Source organism: Delphinus delphis, chromosome 7, assembly GCF_949987515.2.
Source record: "Delphinus delphis chromosome 7, mDelDel1.2, whole genome shotgun sequence".
In the NCBI taxonomy this organism is placed as follows: Eukaryota; Metazoa; Chordata; class Mammalia; order Artiodactyla; family Delphinidae; genus Delphinus; species Delphinus delphis.
In genome coordinates this window covers 54,381,051-54,407,427 of record NC_082689.1, presented here as the reverse complement: position 1 = coordinate 54,407,427, position 26,377 = coordinate 54,381,051, and the positions used below count along the sequence as shown (strand labels likewise).

The following is a 26,377-nucleotide window of genomic DNA, read 5'->3' as shown; positions in this document are numbered from 1 at the left end:
TAGTCTTCTCACAATTATTGTTATATAAATAATGGGATTCCTATAAAAATATCAGGAGGTCTTCACATATCCTGAATTAACTTGGACTCAAAGAAAAGCAGGTAAATTTTTGGAGCAAAAGTTTTACTTTGATGCCACGCTGACGCATGGTAGGTGTAAAAATATGTAAGCCAGCAGAGAAACTGATTGGCTTAAGGTACATCTCTGGCATGTAGCAGATTTTCTTACTTTTTAAGACTGCTTTCTAGCAATCTGCATGAGACACCCATGGGTGGAATTTAAAAAAATATGGTTACTCATTTTTCTGAAAGATTTAATTATAGAGACAAATGATGACATGATCCTTCCAACTGAAGATTAGTCATTTTATCTCTCTCTGTAAAGGTGATCAAAAAAGAGAAACTGCTAATTTGTAGGCAGAACTACTTAAGAAGAAAGTTTTGCATTTGGGAAGATTTTTCCTAAAAAGAAGACCCTCGCCAGATATTTTAAATCTTGTTCAAAAGAAACACATTCATTAACTTAAAAAATATTGCAATCACCTTGAACAGTCAGGAAAGTTGATGAAGAAACTTCTCCCACACTGTTTTCAGCCCTGCAGATATATTCTCCACTGTCATTACTATCAACCTGGTTGAAAACCAGTGTAGCAACATTGTTCCTAAAATGCATTTTGTAGGTAGTCGTGGGTCTCAATTTCGTATCTCCTTTATACCAGGACACCCCAATTTCAGGGGTCCCAGCAAGTTGGCATTGCAAAGAGGCAGAATCTCCAATGGTCACCTTCACAGGCTCCAACTGCTTGACAAAATATGGTGGTTCTGCAGCCAAGAGAGATAACCAGTCATGAAGGAGACATGCCAGGATGGTTATTTGTATATAAAGACACGAACGTGCGATCATAACACACCTAGTATCAGGATTTGTGCTGAACAGGAGTCTTTCCCGGAAGCGTTTTCAATGTAGCAGTTGTACTGTCCTGCATCCTCCACTGTGCTGCTTGGAATTTCCAGGATTGCAGATTTTTCAGTTGTGGTTATATGACACCTCTGAGAAGGAGTTATATTTGTGCCATTTTTCTTCCATGTAACTGAAATGGGAAGAGTTCCAGTATACGTGCCCTCTAGGATCAGGGGTTTTCCTTTCTCTAGGCTGTAATCATTGAGCTTCTTCACAAATTTGGCTGGGGCTGTAGCAGGCAAATTGAAAACATGAAATAAAGCACATACACACACAGATACAGGCACACCTATTACTTCATGTATATTAATTGTAAAAATGCAGAATGGCAGTCAAACAAACCTTTTACATACAGATGTGTTGTACAAGAAGCTTTGCCAGCTTCATTACTAACGATGCAGGTATATTCTCCACTTTGTGATGTATCTACATCAAACAGCTCCAGTTCAGCAACTGAATCCTCCAAAGACACATTACATCTGTCCCCTGGTACTAGTTCACTGCTACCCTTGAACCAGCTGACACTGAACGGGGGTGTTCCTTTTACAAGGCTTGTGAAAGTTACATTTGCTCCAGTTAAAACATCCATGGGATCAGGTTTCTGAACAAAAGATGGTGGTTCTAAACAAAAAAGCACATACCGGAAAAAGTTTACTACTTTTGAATTCTGATGACAAAAATGTTGAATAAATAATGAAACGCAATTCTATTTCGCTGTTATTTTTAGCTGACCTCTCACAGTCAAAGGAGCACTACACTCATCAGAACCAGCCACATTAGTAGCTATACATGTGTAGTCGCCGGTGTCCGAGTCTTCCAGCATGTTCACAGTTAAGGCACAAGTGTTATCCGTCAGGGTGGTCTGGTACTTCCTTCCACTGCTGATCTCGTTTCCTTCATGGAACCAGGAGACGGAGATTGGAGGTGACCCATAGACTTTACACTCCATTACCACTGAGGAACCAGACAGACCATTTGTCTCTTTCAATTTTCTTGTGAATGAAGGAGGCACAATTCGGTCTGAATGTGATAAAAATCAAACAAACAAGGACATCAGTTATAAAATGATTTGAAGAGAGAATTATTGTCTTTTTGATGGAATATGCCTAGATCCATTTGGCTCTTCTGTGAGGACATCACAGAGTTCCCAGTGGGGTCACACCATGGAAAGCCTTGAGAATCAGTGGACAAGACGTGCTAGTTGACTTATTAGGAATTTTGGTCTCTCTTTGCTGTGAATCATTATGTGGAGAATTACTCCAGCATAAGTGACAGTAGAAGACTACATATCCTTATTCCTTATCCAGAGATTAAGTGTTATTCCTACCACCCTGAATTGTGGAAATTCCTCCAAAAGAAAGGGATAGAACTTTTGGACTTGGTTTTCTTCTAACTCTATAGGTCTATTACCTCTGATTTTGCTGATTCAGAGGATGTCAGACTCATGTCATGCTGTAGAATGTGGAGTTTCTTATACACACGTATGTAAACCAGGAACTATACTATAATAACAGTGAAACAAAAGCCCAACCAACCAACCTGAAACATGAACTGAGGCTGTGCAGCTGTCTTTGCCCACAGGGTTTTGCACCTCAAAACTGTACACCCCACTGTCACTGGGGGCCACGTTAATAATCTTAAGGCCAGATATTTTGTTGAAGAAGCTGATTTTGTATTTGCTATCACTTGTCAGCTCTTTTGCATCCTTAAACCACTTAGTAGTGAGTTCGGGTGTGCCAGTGACCATGCACTCCAAGGTACAGGTGTCTCCCGTGGTCACTTTTATGGACTCTGGCTTTTCGACAATTGCTGCAGGCTCTGGAACGAGATGTAAATTGTTTTCAAATGTTAAAATCACATTGAAAAACTAAAGAAGACACGAGTACTGGTAAGTGCGTGCCTTCTATTCATGATGACATTCTATCTGCACTAACCGAGGATGGACACCGTGGCGAAGCACTCTTGCATTCCGGCATCGTTTTTGATCTGACAGGTGTATTTCCCGGCATTGGCTGTTTCCACTCTTGAAAACTGTAGGGTTGCAATGTTTTCTGAATAAGAGATCCATATATTGTCACTTTCTCTGACCATCTCCCCCTTGTCTTTGAACCACACCACGGAAATGGGCTCAGTGCCTTCAATAGCAGCCTGAAGCCGAACTTCTTCACCAACGATGGCAGAAATGTCACTGGGCTTCTTCACAAATCTTGGTGGTGCTGATGAAAAAGAGGCAAAATCAGGGATTTAAAATGTGTGGGGCGATGGGTATTTCCCTCAAAGCTATGAATGTTAGGAATCAAACTGGTGATCATGTGTTGTTTCTATTTCTTAAAGAAGAGGCATTTTTGGTGAATGGGAGCAGAGGTGCATGAGAGTTTGTACTAAGCAGAAAGAGTCGAACATCTTGGCCTCTCTAGCTTTCTAAATCCAATCAAAACCTCCTGGGAAAATTGTCTAAAAGGGTAATTAGTAGGATTTAGAAATGGGATGCGCACTAACTATAAAAGGATTTAGAAAGGAGAGAGGGGAAAAGTACAAGACAGCTAGTGGTAAAGGATGGGGCAAGAGCTGAGGGGCCAACAGGGTATTAAAGTTAGAAGGAAAACTGTAAGCAGAAGAGGATGGAGTCACTCTAACCTTTCAGAGTGATGGAACCAACACAGGTGTCTCCCCCCACGTCGTTCGTGGCTTTACACTGATATTCCCCAACGTCTGCAGCACTGACGCTCAGGATGTGAATACTCGTCAGGAAGTTCTCAGACATTATCTTGTACTTCTTGCCACTCCTAAGTTCTCTCTTGTCTTTATGCCAAGAAACTTGAAACGGGGGGGTGCCCTGAAGCTCACATTCAAGGTGAACATCAGCTCCTTCCAGTGTCTCAACGGGACGAGGCTTTTTGCGGAAAACGGGTGGTTCTAAAATTAGGAAAAAAGGAACATTAGGATGTGTTCTGTAACTATGTAGTTACAAGTAAGAATCAGTTTTCCATTCCACCATAGAGAGAGAACACTACACTCGATTTTCTATTGTGTCCTTTAAAATTTTTAGAACCTCGACGGAGAGTCAAACAGGGAATTGAGAGGACAACTAGGAGGAAGTTAACGTGAAAAACATGAAAGAAGGGTAGGAGCTGACCTTTAACTTTTAAGGTGGTGCTGCTGCTTGCTCTGCCCGCTGCGTTGCGGGCCTCGCATGTGTAGTCTCCGCTGTCTTCTACACTGAGAGCGTGCGTTTCCAATACCGCCACCGAGTCATGGAATGACATTCTGAATTTACTGCTCTCTTGAATTTCAGTCTCGTCCTTATACCATAAAACTTTGATTTCTGGAGACCCTCCTACTTTACATTCATATCTTGTAGATTCACCTTGTTTCATGATTCTTGAAGGTTCTAGCTTCTTAATGAACCTGGGGGGTTCTATGGAAGCAAAACAGAAAACACAAGGGAAGAGAAGGGAAGACACGTATAATTCAGGATGAAGTGAAAAATCAAACAGAGAGGTCTTTAGCTCTGGAAGACAAATTTATTTGCTGCGGTTCAAGGAAGAATAGTTAGGTGAAACTTAAATAGAAAATTCCTATAAAATATATTTATTTTTGTAAGCACCCACATCAAATATTATTGCAAAAGGAAAGAGGAAGAGACATTTATCCCTTTTGTGCAATCCTCCTACCAGCAAAAGAATCACTTTGTGCAAGATCACAGTCAGAGTGTGTATCTGTTGGTGAAATCACACTACGGTTTACAGGGATTTGAGAGAGTTTGATTACTTTCTTGTACGTGAACCAGTGCAGGACGGTCTATTTCCTGTGGCTGCAAAGATATCAGTTATGTACCATGAAGAGTCAGAGTAGCAAAATTGGGTTAGATATCTTAATGTTTTAAAGTGCTATTTTCTCTTATAGGCCTTAAATAGATATTTCTTCAACCTTCATAATATCCCTTTGAAGTGGGGAGAGCGATCGCTTTCTTCATTAACTCAATCAAAAAATTCAAGTTTAGGGAGATAAAAATAATTAGCGATATATCACAGAGCACGTGGGCTGCTAAATCTAACTCTGTTTTAATTTGAAGTTATTTATAAACTATCACCATTAAAACCCTTAAAAATGCTCTCACGGGTTAGACCAGCAGCTCATTGAGTTAAATGTTTGATTTCTGACCACAGCAGCCTTGAACATGCTACAGAGAGACATGGTTGCCTTCCATGATGTCAGATATTGATGTACTCCCCAGTCCCCTGGCTTCCATTGTTATTTAAGTGGAGCTAGTAGAGGAAAAGAAGTTGACACAATCTGACTCTTCTTGAAGGGCTTGATAGTTTGGGGCTCTGCTAGCCCCTCGAGGAACAAAATCCATTAATTTATAAACTAATGTGGAAAGTAAGTCATTCGAGACAACTTCCTTTTATTGTCCTAAGATAATTTCTTTCAAACTTGGGTTTTCTTGCAATTTCAGCCTTTGAAAATGGACCTTCAGTCCATGTTTGACCAGTTTTATATTTTTTTAAATAAACATTATAAAAAACTTGCTCCCACTTAGAAGACCCTGGATCTATTCAATCACTTCCAATTCCTAGACCATAGTCCTAAACGTATCTTTCAAGCACACGCTTTCTCCTATATTTTCAGATGTTGAAATGAGACCTTACTATTTCACTTGAACAAGTACCTTGTACACCCAGATGAGCAGAACAAGAGTCTTTTCCAGCGACGTTGCTTGCATAGCAGGTGTACTGCCCAGCATCGACTTTGCCTACTTTGAGAACCGTCAGAGTGGCAGTATTTTCAACCAAAGTCATCTTGTAGTTGCCTCCAGGGCGAATCTCTCGGTTATCTTTGGCCCAAGTGATCTTGATTGGTGCAGTTCCAGTTATGTGACATTTAAAAGAACCACTTTCTCCAAGAGCAAGATCTACTGACACAGGCTTTAGATCAAAGAAAGGAGGCACTTCATGGTCTGAAAAGAATGAAGACCAACATGGTGACTTCAGTTTTCATGCTCCCAGACGTGGAGCAGAAACTAAGTGGCACCAGATCTTTGGTGGCCCGGAGCAGTGAAACTGCTTTATGATGAAGAGGGTAATGTGATGAGCTACCCACCTAAGAGGATGAGCTTCGCACTGGATGAAGCTGTCCCAAGAGGATTAGAAGCAGAGCAATTGTACTGACCAACATGGCTCTGGTCAGTTTGCAAAATCTGAAGAGTTGCTACATTATGAACAAAAGATGTTTGCAAATTAGCATCGTCTTTCAAAAGCACCCCATCTTTGTACCAAGACACTTGAAGAGGTTCTGAGCCATTGATGCGACATTCAAATGCAACTGGGAAGCCAAGGGTCTCCTGAACATCCTTCAGTTTTCTTGCAAAGGAAGGTGGAAGTTTGCGCTCTGGAAGGGAGTCACAGACAATCCTTATTTACAAGAGAGAAAACACCCGCAGCATACTTCAACCCATTAACATTGTGACGTTTTTAAGAAAGTGGATCTGTCAACACACAGCAAGACTTGTTAGGAGAACGATCATCACCTTTGATAACGAGCACAGCTGAGGAAGCCACTGCCCCCACGCTGTTTTCAGCCTTGCACGTGTATTCTCCCACGTCACTGGGATCCACTTTGTTGATTACTAAGGAGGCAACATTATTTCTGAATTGCATTTTATACGCAGGAGCCGATCGTAGCTTTGTGTGTTCTTTATACCAAGAAATTCTAATTTCTGGGGTTCCATCCACTTTACACTGTAAAGTTACAGGTTCTCCGATGGCTGCTTCCATGTGTTCCAGAGGCTCAATAAAATAAGGTGGTTCTGAGGTAGAAAGGATGGTAATCAATCAATCATACTAGCTAAAAGAGGATGTATTAAAAGAAAGAAAAGAGAGCAATAAGAAGAGGTAACTGTCAACATACCTAAGACAGATACCAGCGCTTCACAAATATCTTGACCGGCCTCATTTTCTATGAGGCAACTGTATTGTGCATAATCCTCTATTGTGCTATCAAGAATTTCTAGGATCGTAGATTTTTCCGTCATGGTAATGCTGCAATTCCGAGATTGTGTAAGGGGGAACTCATTCTTCATCCAGCTCACCGAGATGGGAGGTGTGCCAGTAAACGTGGCCTCGAGAACGATGGGGTTTCCTGTCTCGACGCTGAAATCAGCCAATCTTTTCACAAAGGTGGCTGGTTCTATAAGGAGAAAACAGCAGGGCAGAAGTGGCATCTTCAAATAAAGAATCAGAAAAGAATGCTAAAGATACATGTTTTGGAGAAAAGAGCAAACCTTTCACAAAAAGATGCGTGGTACAGGAAGCACTGCCAGCGTCGTTAGCCACGAGGCAAGAATATTCCCCGCTTTGCAATGGCTCCACCTCAAACAATTCCAGTTCTGTGACAAAATCTTCCAGAGAGATGCTGCATGACTCCCCTGACACGAGTTCCCTGCTGCCTTTAAACCATTTGACCTTGAAAGGTGGGGTGCCTCTAATGACACTGGTGAATGTGAGGCTCATTCCAGGGAGAACTTCCAAAGAATCAGGGGCTTGTTCAAAAGATGGTGGTTCTAGATACCCCAGGAGTGGGGGAGATCAAGAGAAAAAAGAAATCCAATTGAGCAGTGCTTTTGCTCCTTGAAGAAAAGGGAATTAAGACTACACACGAGGGCTTCCCGGGTGGCGCAGTGGTTGAGAATCTGCCTGCCAATGCAGGCCACACGGGTTTGAGCCCTGGTCTGGGAAGATCCCACATGCCGTGGAGCAACTAGGCCCGTGAGCCACAACTACTGAGCTTGTGCATCTGGAGCCTGTGCTCCACAACAAGAGAGGCCAGGATAGTGAGAGGCCCGCACACCATGATGAAGAGTGGCCCCCGCTTGCCACAACTAGAGAAAGCCCTCGCACAGAAATGAAGACCCAACACAGTCAAAAATAATAAATTAATTAATAATAATAAAAAAGACTACACACGAAGTAATGAGGTGGATAGACCTAGAGTCTGCCATACAGAGTGAAGTAAGGCAGAAAGAGAAAGACAAATACCTTATGCTAACACATATATATGGAATTTAAGGAAAAAAAATGTCATGAAGAACCTAGCGGTAAGACAGGAATAAAGACACAGACCTACTGGAGAACGGACTTGAGGATATGGGGAGGGGGAAGGGTGAACTGTGACAAAGCGAGAGAGAGGCATGGACATATATACACTACCAAACGTAAGGTACATAGCTAGTGGGAAGCACCCGCATAGCACAGGGATATCAGCTCGGTGCTTTGTGACCGCCTGGAGGGGTGGGATAAGGAGGGTGGGAGGGAGGGAGATGCAAGAGGGAAGAGATATGGGAACATATGTAAATGTATAACTGATTCACTTTGTTATAAAGCAAAAACTAACACACCATTGTAAAGCAATTATACCCCAATAAAGATGTTAAAAAACAAACAAACAAACAAAAAAAAGACTACACACGAAGACAAAATAAAGAAATCCCCTGTGAGGCAGTCACTAAGTCAAGCAGCAGCCTGGTGCCTGTGCACTGACCTTGGACAGTCAGGACGGCCGAGCATTCGTCTGACCCAGCCACGTTGGTGGCCACGCACGTGTATGTGCCTGTATCAGAGGGCTCCAAGAAGCTCAGATTCAAAGTACAGACGTTTTCCGAAAAGCTGGACTGGCATTTAGGCCCACTAACGATCTCATTTCCATCCTGAAACCAGCCCACGGAAATGGGCGCGGAGCCGGAGACTCTGCACTCCAAAACCGCCGAGGCCCCCAGGATGGCGTTGGTGTCCTTCAACTTGCGGATGAAGGAAGGAGGCACGACTCGATCTACGTGGAGAAGGGTAGTTTTCCGTTGAAAGAGAAGCCTTATTTTCCACCCCAGGAAAAAGGGTATATTCACAAAAACCTCATACTACTCACCCGAAACATGGACAGACACAGTGCAGTTACTTTTACCAACACTGTTTTTCACTTCAAAGCTGTATAACCCCTTGTCACTCATTTCTGCACAAGGGATTTTAAGTGAAGCCACTTTGTTGATGAATGTGATGTGATGTTTGCTGTCTGCAGATAATTCTCTCCCATCTTTGAACCACTTGGCTGAAAGTTCTGGTGTCCCAGCCACTGCACACTCTAATGCAAAAGGATTTCCGGTAGTGACAGTCATGGGTTCTGGTTTCTCTATGATTCTGGCTGGTTCTGAAAGAAGTATATTGCATTGAACACAAAGTCTTCTTTCAAACTAAGAGTGTAATCAGTATATTATTGGCTAAGAGTAATATGTGCAGGCAATGATCATGGGTCAATCAACCTGATTTTTTTCTCAGGCTGTATTTTGTTACTAACCTAGGACAGTCAAGACTGCTGAACACTCTCTCATTCCGGCATCGTTTCTGATCTGGCACACATATTTTCCAGAGTTAGATGCTTCTGGGCTTCCAAGTTGGAGTGTTGCAACGTTATCAATGAATGAAATCCTAGTGTTTTCACTCTCTCTGATAATGTCACCTTTATCTTTCAGCCAGACGACAGCAATGGGCTGGAAGCCTTCCACTACGGCCCGTAACTCAACGGCATCCCCAGCGAGGGTTGAGGTGTCACTTAGCTTCTTCACAAACCGTGGGGGTTCTAATGAAAGAAATTTGTGGTTAGAGAAAGAGGATGAGAATCACAGCCACGTACATTATTGGTCAAGCAAGAAAAGATGAAAGCAAGAGATAAATATTTTTGTGCCCATGGATACAAACCTTTGAACTTGACAGTGCAAACACACGTGTCACTTCCCACCTCATTAGCAGCTTTGCAGTGATATTCTCCTACATCGGCAGCTTCCAGATTAAGGATGTGGAGACTTGTATCAAAATTTTTCGAAGTGATTTTAAATTTCTTGCTGCTCCGAACTTGCTTGCGATCTTTAACCCACACCACTTCAAATGGGGGGGTTCCCGAAATTTCACATTGGAAGATAACATCAGAACCTTTAAGGGCTCCTACTGGAGAAGGCTTCTGGGTGAAAACAGGAGGTGCTACCAGAAGAAAAGAAGATAAGCAATGAGAGCATTTGCCTAATGAAAGGGAAAAAATATTTTAGAGTCTAAATCGTTGAGTGCCCGGTGTGACCATATGACAGTATACTAACATAAGAAATGACTAGTCATAAAAACTAGTTTAAGAATTGCAAGCAAATCCCCTTAACTAGCCTTTTTATTTTGGAGCTCAGAACATTGCTGAGAAAGAATCCAGATCAGAGGAGAAGGAAGAAAGAAAGCAGCTTAGCATGTCTAACCTTTAATCGTCAGGGCTGTGCTGCAGCTGGCGTCCCCAACACCATTATGGGCTTCACAGATATAGTCCCCACTATCCTCTGTGCTGGCTTCATTGATGGTGAGCGATGCCACAGAATCCATGAATGACATGTTGTATTTCCAACTTTCATGAAGTTCACCGTCATTTCGGAACCACAAAACTTTGATTTCCGGGGAACCGCTTATTTTACATTCCAGTTTGATGGATTCTCCCTGCTTTGCAACTTTTGAAGCTTCTAATTTCTTAACAAACTTTGGAGGTTCTAGTAAGTCAAAGAAAAAAACAGCTTACATTTGTAGCTGAAGAGTCCATAAATACATTTTTAATCTGGTTTATTAGTAAGAATATATGCACTTTCTGAGAGTTCTGTGGTAAAATATATTTATCTTTTCTATTAAATAAACTTTTAATATTTTTAATAGAGAATTTAATTGGCAAGTTAATCTTTGTAGTTTGGATACGGAAACTAAAACATGTAAGTTAATGTATTATAGAGGTATTTGATCAAAATGGTAAGTCAGAATGCCACATAATAGGAAAGAGTGAAAAAAGAGAGAGTTGAAACAACATTTAACAAATTTCAATTAAACAACCCTCTGATAAGACTACTCTTAGAGATACACTAACTTAAAGAACAAAATAAAGAGAAAACAGAACTTCGATGAATGTTGCCTCCACCACTAACATACAAATCCCAACATGATCCAGTTACTTTATCCCGAACATTTACAAACTAAAGAAACTTTTCAAAGAAAATTACACAACATGGGAAAGAACAATATTGGTAAATGCCATGTGAAGATACCTTTTACACTGAGTTGAGCTGAGCACATGTCTTTGCCAACATCGTTGGTTGCTTGGCAAGTATATTGACCAGAGTCTCCTTTGCCTACTTTAAGAATTCTCAAATGGGGAGTGTTTCCCACACATGTAATTGTGTAGTTTCCTCCAGGACGGATTTCCTTGTTATCTTTTGACCAAGTAATTCGCATTGGTTGAGCACCAGTAACATGACACTCAAAGTCAGCACTTTCCCCAGCAATAATATCTATAGATACAGGCTTGATGTCAAAGAAGGGAGATTTCTTAGGTTCTGAAAGATGAGAAGAAAAGGCAACATGGGTTTTTTTCTCTTTTTTATTGGCCGTTTCTACTTTGACAATGACTAAGAAGTCATGGTTTGCAAAGAGAGAGAGTAACATAGGAACAAACCTCTTGCTGTCAGTCTAGCACTGGAAGATGCTGTTCCAAGTGAATTAGAAGCTGAGCAGGAGTATTGGCCAGAGTGACTCAAGTCTGTTTGCAAAATTTTTAAAGTTGCCACATTATCTACAAATGATGTCTGTAGATTTTCATCATCTCGTAAAAGTACCCCATCTCTATACCAGCACACTTGGATGGGTGCGGAGCCATTCAGTCGACAAGTGAGGGTAACTGGTAACCCAACAGTTTGTTCGATATCCTTCAATTGCCTTGCAAAGGAAGGTGGGCGCTGGGACTCTGTTGGAAGACAAGTAATACTTGAGGCATTAGTAGATGAAATAAAAATTTCCCCATAAAGATAAGAGTGAAGACAAGGAAAAAAGAAACTTCTTAATTTCTAAAATAATATCATCACCTTGAATTCTGAAGACAGCCTTAGAAGAAGCAGTCCCTATACTGTTTTCTGCTTTACATGTGTACTCTCCACTGTCATTGATGTTCACTTTATTAAAAACAAGTGTGGCCACATTGTTTGTAAAATAGGTCCTGTATTCAGGAGTTGACCGTAACTTGGTATCGCCTTTGTACCAAGACACTGTAACTTCTGGTGTCCCAGCAACTTGGCATTGTAAAGAAACCGAATCTCCAACTGATGCCTCCAGAGGCTTCAGTTCCGTAACAAAATAAGGTGGTTCTAAAGAAGAAAGATTCACAGTCAGCAACTGGAATTAAAGAAAAGCACACAAACCATGCCTCATGTTAGACAAATGCCAATCATTTGAGAATAAGAAACACACCTAATGTAGATACCAGAGCTTCACAAACATCCCTTCCTGCCTCGTTTTCAATCTCGCAAGAATACTGTCCTGCATCTCCTTTTGTGCTATTCAGAATTTCCAGGATGCAGGTCTTCTCTGTTGTGACTATGTTGCATTTTTCAGATGGTGTAATGTTCACACCAGCCTTTTTCCAGGTAACTGAAATGGGGAGTGTTCCAGTGTAGGTGCTCTCCAGAATGATGGACTTCCCTGGCTCTACAGAGTGATCACTTAATTTCTTCACAAATACAGCTGGTTCTGGGGAGTGACAAAGCACAGCAGTTAAACACAGTGAAAACACAAACAAAGATGTCCCTTAAAAAGTAGGAAGCACAAATGCACTGGAGCAAACCTTTTACAAAGAGACGGGTAGTGCACGATGTTTGGCCAGCATTGTTAGAAACCACACAGGTATATTCCCCACTCTGAGATGTGTCGACGTTAAATAATTCCAGTTCTGCCACGGTGTCTTCAAAATAGATGTTACATCTGTCTCCTTTCACCAGTTCTCTGGCACCTCTGAACCAGCCAACCTTGAACGGAGGTGTTCCTCTAATGACACTTGTGAAGGTGATGTTTTTGCCTGGTAGTACTTCCAAAGGTTCAGGTTCCTTCACAAAAGAGGGTGGTTCTACATAGACAAGGAGGATAATGATAAGATCCTGTAAGCATCGAATTTAGTTGCAATTTTGAATCAAAAAGAAGAGCACTTTTGAATGTGTGCCAACCTGGATATGTACCCAAAAAGGAACTCATAAGAAAGGGTGTGAGCATCTAACACTGACCTTGTACAGCCAACACAGCACGGCATTCATCAGACCCAGCGACATTAGCAGCCATGCATGTGTAATTGCCCATGTCCGATGAGTCCAGAGAATTCAGCTGCAACGCGCAGACATTATCTGAAAACGTAGTTTGGTACTTTGCTCCACTGACAATCTTGGTTTTCTCATGAAACCAGGCAACAGAGATAGGCAATGATCCAGCTACTTTGCACTCCAAGATGCAAGATGTACCCAGCACCCCAACTGTATCTTTCAGTCTTCGTGTGAAAGAGGGAGGAACCATTCGTTCTGCATGAGGAGAGGCAAGAGACTCGTGGTTTGAAAGAATAGAAGACACTTGAGAGAAGAAAGCGTGTGAAAGGAATTTGCTTAAGCAATGGGAAGAACATAACCGAACTAACCTGAAACATCAACCACAGCCGTGCAGCTGCTTTTTCCGACATTATTTTGAACCTGGAAAGTGTATGTGCCTGCATCTTGCTTTTCAACGGAGAGAATCTTTAAGGAAGAGATTTTGTTGTAGAAGCTAAATTTGTGTTTTTGACTGCTGGTCAACAGCTTTCCATCCTTGTACCATTCGACTGAGAGTTCAGGAGTGCCAGCCACCTTACACTCCAGAGTGCACGTTTCTCCTGCAGTCACTGTCATCGAACTTGCCTTCTCGACAATGACCGCAGGCTCTGAAATAAAATGTGATAGCCATCTGTCAAAGCCTGTTACCTTTACCTTGTTTCTACTATCAAATTCATTAACAGTTTCTTCCAATGATATGGATATCTTAGGGCTCCCTCTCTCTCTCTCTCTCTCTCACTCTCTCTCTCTCTCTCTCTCTCTCTCTTTCTCTAGACCTTAAAATGTGATTCCATAATTACACACTGTCATGAAATTATATGAGTTATTATTAAGAAATATGTTGGTGCATTAGTTGACTTCCAAAACAATTCAATGTACAAATTAATGTTGATATATACTGATTTGCACTTGACCCTCTCTAGAACAAAGCCTACATGTTGTTATGAATTACTCAGTATTTCTATTCTACTTTAAGGTGGTAAAGACAGTTTTTTGAAAGTTGTTATCCAAACAATGGCAAAATTGAAAATGAACATGCCCAAAGATGAAAGTGCAGTCGTTCCTATCAAACTTTGATCTTTGGAGTTCTTGTCAGCTTTAACAACTATTACTTTCAGAAAAAATTTCCTTGTGGCATATGCTGGGCTCCCAATTTTTTCATTCTTCAACAAAAGATAGTCATGATTACATCTCCTAACCCATCAAGAAAATAATAAGAGACGGCTCATTTTTGTTAGGCTCACAGACACAGAAAAGAGTGTTTGAAAGGTCCTTTCCCGTAAACCTTTGAAATGGGTGACGACTGACATAGTTCTAGAAATTCAAAACAGGAGACTCTACCAGTATCTCTTAGTAAGTCATCTCGGCGTTTGGCACCTCCTTGTATCAAGGAACTATCGCACCATACTGTACCAACCTAAAACAGTCAACGTGGCCATGTTCTCCCTCATTCCACCGTCATTCTTGATTTGGCAGATATACTTCCCAGCATTAGCTGGCTCTGCTTTTGCAAACTGCAGAGTTGCAACATTTCCCACAAATGTAATTCTGATGTTTTCACTTTCTCTAATCACTTCTTCCTTTTCTTTAAGCCACTGGACAGAAATAGGCTGGGTGCCTTCTATAGATGCTTGTAACTCAGCGGGCTCACCAGCTACAACCGTGAGGCTGTTCAGTTTGGAGACAAATCTTGGTGGTTCTGAAGAGGGAAAGATGGATGGAGATTGTTGGAAAGATTGTCGAGATAATGGAAGAGAGAAAACAAATAAGCATTTTGCACGTTCCTGCCATTTCTGCCATGAGTAGGAAATAATGCATACCTTTTAATTTTACAGTACAAATGCAGGTATCACTTCCTACTTCATTCTGTACTTTGCAGTGGTATTCACCAATATCTGAAGGGCTGACACTGAGAATGTGAATACTTGCATGGAAATTTTTGGATGCGATCTTGTATTTCTTGCTACTTCGGAGTTGTCGCTTATCTTTGTACCAAACCACCTCAAATGGTGGTGTTCCCAAAAGTTCACATTCAAGACTAACTTCAGCATTTTTAAGGGTTTCTACCACAGGAGGGAAGCTGCTAAAAACAGGTGGTTCTGTAAAAAACAAGAATTCCTCATGAACTGGGCTACTTAACTTCATAGAATATTTTTATTTCTTTGTTTTTAAATTGGAAGAATGAGTCAAGATACTATAATAGGTCTAGCACTATCACTTTAGCAGTAACAGCTTCAGAGAAGCCATCAGCCTTTACAAAATCACTCTGCTTCACTGGCCGAGAACGTGGGCTAGACCTCAGGTGACCTTACTGAGCAGTTCAACATTCTGTCTACTCCACCTTACTACTTTTTCTGGGACTATAAAGATTGATGCACAAAACTGTAAAGCAAAACAAAACAATAACCAAACAAACCCCCAAACCCAAGTGTAAGAATCAATATGATTTGCATGAGGTACAGAGTCCTGACTTCAGGGATGAAATTTTTTGTATACACATTACAATTGGGACACTTGGAAGTTATCACAACATTTGTGCTCTAAGTCTTCCATGTCAACAAATGGTTTTTGCAATAATCGCCTTACAATATGACAAACTTGGACTTTGTGAAAAAAATTCTGGAAAATACTAGTACTATTTGCAACAAAGTATAGTGATGTAATTTAAAAAAATAGGAACTGACATTTGAGAGAGAAAAATATACATAATTGTCCTGTTGTAAATGTAAGATTAAAATCTGTATTGCTTGAACCTTGTATATATGTGGTAAATATTCCTTGCTTTTAATGATAAAGATTATAGTGAGGATGATGATATATTTATAAGTTGATTGAAGGCAAAAATTAATTTTAAAATGCCCACTTTGTTTTTTTGAGCATTTTGGAAACATCAAATTTGAACTGCTTGGCTAATATGTTGAGGTGAGTAGAATTACGACATTGGAATAACAAGAAAAATATCTCAGAATGATTGTCTACATGTACGCAAATCTTAAGAAGAAAAAACATCTAAAAATGGAAATAATACTAGTTTGGGAAAATATTCTATGATCTCAAATGGAAGCTAAAAATGACAGCAAAAGAATGAAGAGCTATGGTAGCCCGGGGAGAAGAAGGTGGGTTTCAGGTAATGAGGAACAGAGAAAAGAGGTTTCTACCTTTTACTATAACCTTGGTACTGCAGCTTGTGCTGCCAGCAGGGTTCTGAGCCTCACAAATGAAATCCCCACTGTCCTCAGTACCAAGACTATTCATCTGTATGACGGCCACTGAATCAATGAAAGCCATTCTATATTTATCACTGGCTGGGAGTTCATGTTCATTTCTGTACCACACAACTCTGATGTCTGGGGATCCAGTTATCTTGCATTCAAGTCGTGCTGAGTCACCTGCTTTCACTATTTTGGTTGCTTCTAGTTTCTTTGCAAACTTTGGTGGTTCTAGAGAGTGAAGAAAAGAGGAGATTTATGAGGGAACAGAGCAGATATAAATAACAAACTTCAATTAGGTACTACATAGGAAAGAGAAAAAGATGAACAATGCCTGGCAAACAGCGTGTACCGTGTTAGAAAGAAGGGTACTTTCTTGACTGGGTACATATATTGTAAAAGATTACAGAAAGGACAGGAGCCACAGGTCAGACAGAAACACAAAACAATCAAACTGGCACACCTGTCACAAGCAACACTGTGGTACAAGAGTCGCTACCAACATCGTTGGTAACTTGGCAAGTATATTGTCCAGTCTTGGAAGCATCCACTGAATAGAGATTTAAGAAGGTAGTTGAGCCTTCTAAGCCAATGAAATATTTAGGTCCAGAGGCAAGTTCCACATCATCCTTAAACCACTTTACTTTAAACGGTGGTGTTCCTTTTAGTATAGCTTTAAATTCCACTGTAGAATCAGGTATGGCTTGTTGTCGCCCAGGTTTCACTAGGAAACTTGGTGGTTCTATAGATTTTAAGAGAAATACATTTAATTAAGTTCCTTGTTGTTGGGTTATTTTGACAGTTTTATGGACATATAAAAAAACATTACTGAAAAGAGGTAATGACTGAATATTTCTTGAACTCAACATATATGTATCTAAAGAAACAGAATTATGGAGACTTTTAGTTTTAAAGGACTCCAGAAAAGAGTGCTATATTTGAAAAGCAATCGCAGAAAAGGGTCAGAAAGAGGTAAAGAAATTCTAACCTTTTACAGTTAAGATGCCACTGCATGCCTCACTCCCTGCTACATTTGAGACTTTGCATGTGTAATTCGCAGTATCTTCTAATTCCAGATTACTAACGTCCAGCGACACAGTGTTTTCATGACAGACGAGCCTGTATTTTGCACTTGTAGTTATTTCTTTTCCATCCTTAAACCACTGAGCACTAATAGGAAGTGAGCCAGAAACCTTGCACTCCATATGAATGGAAGAGCCTAGAACTTTATCCATTTTCCTTAATTTTTTGGTGAATGATGGAGGAATATTTTGATCTGTCCAATGCAAACAGCAAAACACATCCATTAATATGTTGCCATTTGTTTACCAAGGACAATAATATATATAAGGGAAGCTGACTGGGGCCAAGATACAAACCTAGCACTCTCAGGTAGGTGTCACAGCTACTGCTTCCAAAGTCATTTTCCACCTTGAAAGTATACGCCCCGCTGTCTTGCTTCATTACTGACTGAATCCTAAAACTGGCCACGTTATTTTCAAAACTCATTGAAAAATATCTACTGGGCATCATTTGTTTCCCATCTTTAAACCACTTCACTATGAGTTCTGGTGTTCCGGCCACAAGACACTCCAAGGTCACGGGGTCTTTTTCAGTGACATCAACAGACTTAGGTTTCTCTAGGATCTGAGCAGGTTCTGTAGTAAGAATGAAACCGTGGATGAGTTGCATTAATAATTCCATGGAACCAAGGAACTGCTCGCGAAATTGTCTTCACAGAATAACTCTTGAAAGGGATTGGCTTACACACCTTGTACTAAAAGGAAAGCATAACACCTCTCAACTCCTGACTCGTTCTTGGCTTGACACGTGTACCTCCCACTGTGTCCATTATCCACAGATCTGATTTGAACTGTGGCCACATTGTTCACAAAGGAGATGTGAACATTATCATCTTCATCCAGAATCTGATCATCCTTGAGCCAGGTTATAAAAATGGGAGGAGAGCCCACCACAGTGCTCTGAAAGGTGGCAGAACTTTTCAAGACAGTAGTGACGTTTTCTATCTTCTTAGTGAACGAGGGTGGCTCTGTGATTAAAGTAGACAGTGTGAAAAGAAGAGGTATATTTGAACTCCTCCCCATCATACAAGGTTAAAGAGCATTACAGAATTTGTATCAGGTAGCCTGCTCTTTGTGTGTCTAACTGACCTTTCAGAGAGACTCTAGCACTACAAGAACAGCTGCCGCCTTCGTTGGATACGATGCACTGGTATTCACCAGTGTCTGAGGGGTCACACTTGTTGATATTGAGATTAAACACTGACACTCTGTCAGTCAGCGTATACTTTTTGCTGCTTCGAATTTCCTTGTTATTCTTCAGCCAAGTGACTTCAAATGGAGATGTTCCCATAACTTCACACTCCAGCTCCACGTCACTATCTTTGACTACTTCCGCGGGTTTCAGCTCCCTAATAATGGTGGGAGGTTCTAAAGATTCAAAAGGAAGACAGAGAATAGCTCACTCAAAGGAAGACCCAAGGACTAGCCAGCAGCACAGCCAGAAAGGAGAGAAGATGCAGTAACGAACCTTTCACTTTTAACTCAATGCTGCAGCTTGCCGTGCCAGCATCGTTACGAGCTTCACAGACATAAGTCCCACTATGTTCTACCCTGGCACCAGAAATTTGGAAAGTGGCTAAACCATCAGTGAAGGAAATGCCATGTTTCTCAATGGCTGTTATTTCATTCCCGTCCAGATACCAAGAGACTCTGATTTCAGGAGTGCCTGTTATCTGGCATTCAAAGGTCGTGGATTGTCCGTTCCTCAGCACTAGGACTGGGCTGGGCTTCTTAATGAAGTGAGGAGGTTCTAAAGATGGGGGAAAACGTGATATTGAACATTTTTTAAACCAAAGACCAATGAGAATCGTTTTCTTAAGCCTCTTCCCTCCCACCAAGAAAATCTAGGCAAGCAAGACAATGAGAAAATGTAGAGACCAGACCTTTGACAAAGAGAGTGGCTTTACTGGTTGCTATGCCAACATCGTTGCTCAGTTGGCAAATGTAGGTCCCCAAATCGGCAGCTTTGGCTGAAAAGAGCTCTAGAATGGTGGAGGTGTCATCCTTCCAAACTGAGTGAGCTGCTCCCGAGTGCAACTCTTTGTTATCTTTAAACCATTTTATTGTCATGGGTGCAGTGCCACCCACAAGCGCCTTTAATTGAACCCTTGTATTGGGATTGACATCTTGTGACTGTGGCTTTTCCAGGAAGTAAGGGGGTTCTGGGGTGAAAGAAAAAGAAGCAAAAGGGGGAAGGAATGGTTTATTTTAGAATGATCAGTCAAGGTAAGAATTAAGAAATGAGAGAGCAATAAGTTCTTGAGAGGCGGGGATAAAAATTGCCAACCTTTGACTGTCAGATGGCCGCTGCACTGGTTGTGTCCCGCCTGATTAGTGGCAGAACAAGTGTAGGTTCCACTATCTGTACCTTCCAGCTGACTGATTTCCAAGAAGGCAGTATTGTCATGAAAAGAGAATTTGTATTTTTCACTAGCTGTTATTTCTTGGTCGTCTTTGAACCACTGGATGCTCATGGGATGTGACCCAGCCACTATACATTCTAAGTCAATAAAAGACCCTTTAATGCTGTCCATTTTCTTCAGCCTTTTGGTGAATGAGGGAGGTATGATAAGATCTATGCAATGAAAAAGAAAAAAAATGGTCAATCTACCAATTTTTTTTTCTCTAAAATTGTAAGAGATGAAGGAGCACAGAAATGCCCAGTTTCTCTCCATAGAAAAGCTGTACCAACCTAATACATTAATGCTAGCCTTGCAGCTGCTCCTCCCGACATCATTTTGGACTTCGAAAGTATATTCTCCACTATCTCTCTTTTCTGTAGAAATAATCTTCAGTATAGAGACCGTGTCAGTGATACTGATTTTATATTTTTGGCCCAGGGTCAGTTCTTGGCCATCTTTAAACCATTTGGCTGTAATCTCCTTAGTCCCTGAAAATTTAACCTGCAAAGTGGCTGGGTCTCTCTGGGTGACATCTATAGACACAGCCTCCTCAATGATTGTTGCAGGTTCTGTAGAAAACAAGGGGATAGGTGTGGGTTGTGAACTGCTCTGCTGAAAGGCTTACATCTGCATTTTCCCCTAAAACCCATGGCAAACTTTCTGAACCAACCTTTTACTGAGAGTAATGCGGAACATCTCTGTACTCCCGCATCATTTTTGGCCTGACAGACATATTTCCCATCATGCTTGATTTCAATGCCACTGAGGTACAGACTGGCCACATTGTTCTCAAAGGTCATTCTTATGTTATCATCTTCAGTGATTTCATCGTTGTCTTTCAGCCAAGTCACCGTGATTGGCAAGGAGCCCTTCAGAGTGGCCTGGAAGGCAGCGGTACCTCCTCTAAGGGAGCTGGTGCTCTCGATTTTCTTTACAAAAGCTGGGGGTTCTAGTAGAAGAATGAATTCTCAATGAATACCAGCTCTATAGCAAAACTGGCTTTAAAAAAATAAAATCACTGACACTGCAGAAAAGCCAGTCCGTCATTAGAACTGACACTAACCTCTTAAGGTCACCTTGGCACTGCAGGCACTGCTGCCCACCTCGTTGGTCACCCGACACTGGTATTCACCCGCGTCCGCAGCTACAAACCTCAGGATCTGCAGGCTAACCAGCTGATCCTGAATGAAGGTTTTATACTTTCTACCACTTCGCAGTGTTGTGTTGTCTTTGAACCAAGTGATCTCAAAGGGAGGTGTGCCTGCCACCTCAGCCAGCAACATGACATCATACTCCTTCAACACTTCAATGGGCTTAAATTCCTTGGTAAAGTAAGGTGACTCTATAGCGGAAAAGGAATTATTGTGAGTTAATGGGGGTGGAGTCTGTGCCCTGGGCCACAACTTTGGTACCACAAGGGGCAATGTGAACACAAACCTTTGACTATTAAAATGCTACCACAGTGGTCACTGCCAGCCTCATTTTGAGCCTCACACATATATTCACCGCTGTCGTCAATGGCAACATCTTTAAGTGTTAGAACCGCGGTGGACTCCACAAAAGACATTTTGTGTTTGCTGCTCTCCTTAATTTCTCTGTCATTTGCAAACCACGTTATTTTAATTGGAGGGGTGCCCGTTACTTTGCAGGCTAGCTGGGTGGCGTCTCCCTTTTTTAACAGCTGTGATGGCTCTAACTTTTCAACAAATGTGGCAGGTTCTGTGGAAGGAAAGAAATCACCCAGAAACGTGAGAAAGAGGAAAGAACTTCTGACAATGGTGGCACAAAGATGTCAAGAAAACTATGCAAACCTTTTACAAATAACTTTGCACTGCACTCCACGGCGCCAGCCACGTTGCTGACTTTACAGGTATATGTGCCTGAGTCGGAGGTTTTTACTACATAGAATTCCAGGGAACTTTCTAAAGCTTCTTTGGTGATATAGCAGTTTCCACCGGAAACCAGCTCTTTGTCACCCTTAAACCATCTGATTGTGAGAGGGGTAGACCCTTGGAAGGTGCTCTTCAGGCAGATGGTCGAGCCGGGCAGAACATCCTTTGATGCTGGTTTAGTTACAAAACTGGGTGGTTCTAAAGAAGGGGGATAAGAAAGAATTTCAAAGAGTTAAGAGGCGCGACTGAAGGGAAGAAGGCTTAATTTGAACATCGTCTATGTAAGAATGAAAGGCACAGTTTCCAGCCAACCTTGCACAATCAGGGCTCCGCTGCAGTCTTTGCTTCCCATGGAATTTGTGGCTCGACAGGTGAAATTCCCTGCATCATTCATGTCTATTCTGCTTATCTCCAGAGAGGCTGTGCCTTCCACAAATGCTATTCTGTATCTGTCAGAGGAAGCTATTTCTTTACCATCCTTAAACCAGGACACCCTCATGGGGAGGGAGCCAGCGATTTTGCAGTCCAGCCTGCAGGTCCCACTAACCACACTGTCCACGTTGCGTAGGGGTTTGGTAAAAAATGGAGCAATGTCTCGATCTGTTCACAGCACAAGAAGAGAAGAAAGAACAATGTGGAACAGTGCTCAGTGATTTTAGTTTTGGTTGTTTGTTGGGTTTCAGAGGAATATGGAAGCACAGGTTTCTAAAGATACTAACCTAAGACAGTGAAAGTTGTCTCACAGGAGCTGCTGCCCACTTCGTTGGAAATCTCAAATGTGTATTGGCCGCTATCATGCAGTTCGGCGGAATAAAACTTGAGTTGGGCAACATTGTTTTTAAAACTTATTCGATACTTTTTACTGGCAATCAAAGGTCTCCCGTCTTTGTACCATTTGGGCTTGAGCTCTGGGGTACCCGTGACTGTATACTCCAGCGTGGCTGGGTCTCCTGCCGTCACCTGGATCAGTTCTGCCCTCTCAACGATTTTAGCAGGTTCTACAAGAGTATTAAATAGTTGGAATTCTGAAGTGTGTAGTAAGGTTTCATTTCAAAAGGAAATATCAACTCCAAGTTAAAACGTTCTTACACGAACCTTTAACTATTAGTTCCCCAACAGACGTTTGGCTTCCAGCTTCATTTTCAGCCAGGCATGTGTATTTGTCAGCAAAACTAATCTGCACATCAGGGATTATCAAGACTGCAACACCATTGGCAAAGCTCATTTTGATTTTTCCATCTTCTTTAATGATCTTCTGTCCTTTCATCCATGTGACAGAAATGGGTTCTGACCCTTTCACAGCAGCTTGTAAGGTAACCGTTTGTCCTGCTAGCGCAGTAAAATCATCTACTTTCTTTACAAAGATTGGTGGTTCTAATTAAAGAAAGAGAGCACCCAAAATTTCTTAATTCCCAAACACTTCAACACCATATGCATTTAAGAACTTTATCTAGATTACATTTATCTATTCCATAGTGTTGGTTAATTAGAAGAAGAAACTAAATTCAAGAGGAATTACAATTCCATCCAAGAGAAAGAAGCAAGGAAGATAAACGGTTATCAGCTGACAAAATCGCTTATTATGTAGTTCACTTTTGTTATCAGAGATTAAATATTTATACTGGTCTCAAGATAAAGACTGGATTTCCCCCAGGGTCCCAGGTCAAACCAAAGGCAAAAAAAATATTTTCAAAGATTAGGAGAAGAAAAGAAAGTACCAGTTTTCCTTCCTTGGTTTAAGAAAGCTATTTTGACAATTTATTGAAGAGATACCAGTTTTTCAAGCACTAACCTTTTAATAAGTGGGTTGCAAGGCAGCCACACTTCCCAACTTCATTAGCAACCACACACTCATATTCACCAACGTCCGCGCTATTAAACGAAAAGATCTCCAGGGACACGACAGATTTCTGAGAAAACAACCTGTACTTTTTACTACTTCGAATTTGCTTCTTATCCTTGAACCAGCGAATTTCAAATGGTCCAGTGCCTGAGATTTCACAGTGAAGGAGGGCATTTGTTCCTCTCACTATATCTGCAGGCTCGAGAGTTTTGATGAAAGAAGGAGGTTCTACAAAAGCATGAAAGCATTGTATAAAGCATGTGTTACAAGCAATTGAAAAGAAAATATTTTCTCAGGAAAACAATGGACTACGACAGAGTAAACACACCTTTGATAACCATTTCGGCACTGCAGCTGTCACTGCCAACGTCATTCACTGCTTCACACGAGTAATTCCCACTGTCTTCAACTTTTACGTCCGTAATATCAAGGACAGCCTCAGAATTTACAAAAGACATTCTGATTGTGTTACTCTCAGTAAGTTCTTTGTTATTTTTAAACCAAGTAACCTGGATCACAGGTGAGCCTTTCAGCTTGCAGTGGAGGCGTGCTGATTCACCTGGGATCATTAAATAAGAGGGATCCACCTTCTTCACAAAGGATGGTGGCTCTACATGAAGTTAACAAAAATGAGAAGGGAAAAGATATCTGAATCATAAACTACACAAAAGAAAAGTAGACATCATACAACAAAGAGACACATAACACACATAAAATGTCTTCTTGAAATTTCTGAAAAGGCTGTGGTGTACTCAATAGCTTTCCATGTTTCTATGATTCCAACATTTTCCCAGACTCTTGTTTAAAACAAACAAACAAACAAACAAAAACAAAACCAACCAAATTCTACTTATACAAAGAGCAATTTTATGCAAGAAGATAGTTAAGGATTGCCTAGACACTCGAAGTTCTTAGAAGAAGTTTTAAGCAAGCTTTGTTAATGGCAGACAGTTTTAAACAAACAAGAATAAGTGCATTGTGAAGAAGACTGAAACAATAAAATCAAACAATGCCAGGATTTCCCCAAACCAAAGAGGCTGCTTGGATGAAATTATTTTAATCACAAAATGAGAGAAGGGAGTGGAAATATTATTCACACACTTCTTACCTCTGATAGTTACTGTCGCTGAAGAGGAGCTGCTTCCAGCCTCATTGGAAGCTGTGCAAACATACGTTCCTGTATCTTTTAGTTTGGCCAGAGGGATCTCGAGGGATGCTATTTTATCTTCAAAACAGATCTTATAATCTTTCCCAGGGGGGAGCTTTTGCCCATTTTTACTCCATGTAACTGTGACTTTTCTGTCTTCATCTGCTTGGCACTCAAGGTGTACCTTCTTATTGACAGCTGATTGCACAGGCTCTAGCTCTTTAATGAAATGTGGTTTGTCGATTATGACCAACTCAGCTTGGCAAGTATCGGCTCCAAACTTGTTAGAAGCCTTACAGGAGTAAACTCCTCTATCTTGAATTGTAAGATTTGAGATTTCTAAAATGTGTTTGTTGTCTGCATCTGAAATCCTGCAGTTAGGGGAAGGTGAGAGGGCCACGCCGTCTTTCTGCCAAATGGTTTCAATCACTGGAGTCCCTGTCACTGTGCAGAGGAACTTGGCTGCCTTACCCACAAAAGTTGTTATGGACTTAGGTCTGGAGAGAAAGGCTGGTGGATATGCCTCTGTAAAAGAAAAGTTTTCAGTGTTATATTTTGTCCCTACAAAGCTCTTGCTGTAATTACATATTCCAAGAAAGAAAAAAGATGAGTAATAGCTTTAGATAGACATGAGACATTACTCAAAGTAGGGTAATGTATGAAGGTGAAAAGATGTGTCAAAGGAAAGGGATGAGAGTTTTTTTTATAGAGGAGCAAGACAGCACTTTAAATGTCTCTATCAAAGGAAAGAACAAATGTTCCTTTATTTCACAACATTGACTCACTATTGCTAAAGCTTTGTCCATTTTATGAGCTGATTAGTTGTTCGAATTATCTGATAAGCAATTCAGCTGGTACGTTAATTCTGCAAATTAGAAGACTGTATGAGGAAGATAAAGAAAACGTACTTGACTTTTCTGAAGAGTAGGGATATTAAGTAATAAAAAGTTTCAGTAGTTTTATAAAGTCTCTCTAACCCTCATGTCGATGACCACTAGCAAATCCTTAAATGGCACAACTTTAAATGTATCCACTAAATCACTCCAAACTTGTAAAAATATTTATAGCAGTAATTTCCCATGTCCATTCTGCATTTGGAAGCAAACATTTAGGAACCTCTCTTTCTGATTAAAAAAAAAAAATCCTCCTCTTTCTTCTTTCCTCTTGTGATTTGAAGCTCAAGTGTTAGTCCCATTACTGAACCGGCCTATTTTGGGTAAAGAAGTTTCCCGAAGTGTCATTAAGAATAATGCCATGCACTTGGCAGTACGGAGACTCTGATCACAAAGTGAAATCCACTGAATGGGTCACCATGGGCCTGGGGGTGTGGAGTTTCTGATATAAAAGAGTTGTAGAGGAGAGGAAGCTACAGGAAACCCTGGCTTTTTCAAGTCAAAGATGCATGCTGCATTTACCCTTCCCCTCCATGCTGTCATTGAAAAAGATGACCAAGGTAATACTGTAAACCAACTATACCTCAAAAAGAAAAAGACAAAGGGACAGCCTCACCCTGGCATTTCGTGCATGCTTCTGTCAACAGCACAAGTCATTGCTACTTCTCACCCTAAACCATAGTTCATAAGTTCATACTCACATTTTCCCTTTGTAGGAAGAAAGCAAAAGAGAAAGAAAGAGTGAGAGAAAGACGTAGGAAAGAG

General features: G+C 41.0%; 1 protein-coding gene across 1 annotated transcript in view; it reads right to left on the bottom strand.

Annotated features, from left to right (window-relative positions):
- TTN (titin) overlaps positions 1 to 26,377 on the bottom strand; it is a 281,802-nt gene that overhangs the window by 179,359 nt on the left and 76,066 nt on the right. Inside the window, 47 exon segments of the mRNA XM_060016520.1 lie at positions 543 to 821; positions 911 to 1,189; positions 1,303 to 1,581; positions 1,693 to 1,980; positions 2,500 to 2,778; positions 2,895 to 3,176; positions 3,598 to 3,876; positions 4,097 to 4,378; positions 5,633 to 5,920; positions 6,064 to 6,351; positions 6,491 to 6,769; positions 6,871 to 7,149; positions 7,244 to 7,522; positions 8,500 to 8,787; positions 8,881 to 9,159; positions 9,307 to 9,588; positions 9,708 to 9,986; positions 10,247 to 10,528; positions 11,072 to 11,359; positions 11,479 to 11,766; positions 11,885 to 12,163; positions 12,267 to 12,545; positions 12,640 to 12,918; positions 13,073 to 13,360; positions 13,474 to 13,752; positions 14,562 to 14,843; positions 14,965 to 15,243; positions 16,303 to 16,584; positions 16,817 to 17,095; positions 17,342 to 17,629; positions 17,733 to 18,011; positions 18,125 to 18,403; positions 18,525 to 18,803; positions 18,904 to 19,185; positions 19,319 to 19,597; positions 19,723 to 20,010; positions 20,128 to 20,406; positions 20,508 to 20,786; positions 20,901 to 21,179; positions 21,275 to 21,556; positions 21,649 to 21,927; positions 22,042 to 22,329; positions 22,449 to 22,727; positions 22,825 to 23,103; positions 23,522 to 23,800; positions 23,901 to 24,182; positions 24,681 to 25,244. Coding sequence (XP_059872503.1) covers positions 543 to 821; positions 911 to 1,189; positions 1,303 to 1,581; positions 1,693 to 1,980; positions 2,500 to 2,778; positions 2,895 to 3,176; positions 3,598 to 3,876; positions 4,097 to 4,378; positions 5,633 to 5,920; positions 6,064 to 6,351; positions 6,491 to 6,769; positions 6,871 to 7,149; positions 7,244 to 7,522; positions 8,500 to 8,787; positions 8,881 to 9,159; positions 9,307 to 9,588; positions 9,708 to 9,986; positions 10,247 to 10,528; positions 11,072 to 11,359; positions 11,479 to 11,766; positions 11,885 to 12,163; positions 12,267 to 12,545; positions 12,640 to 12,918; positions 13,073 to 13,360; positions 13,474 to 13,752; positions 14,562 to 14,843; positions 14,965 to 15,243; positions 16,303 to 16,584; positions 16,817 to 17,095; positions 17,342 to 17,629; positions 17,733 to 18,011; positions 18,125 to 18,403; positions 18,525 to 18,803; positions 18,904 to 19,185; positions 19,319 to 19,597; positions 19,723 to 20,010; positions 20,128 to 20,406; positions 20,508 to 20,786; positions 20,901 to 21,179; positions 21,275 to 21,556; positions 21,649 to 21,927; positions 22,042 to 22,329; positions 22,449 to 22,727; positions 22,825 to 23,103; positions 23,522 to 23,800; positions 23,901 to 24,182; positions 24,681 to 25,244 — 13,515 coding nt within the window.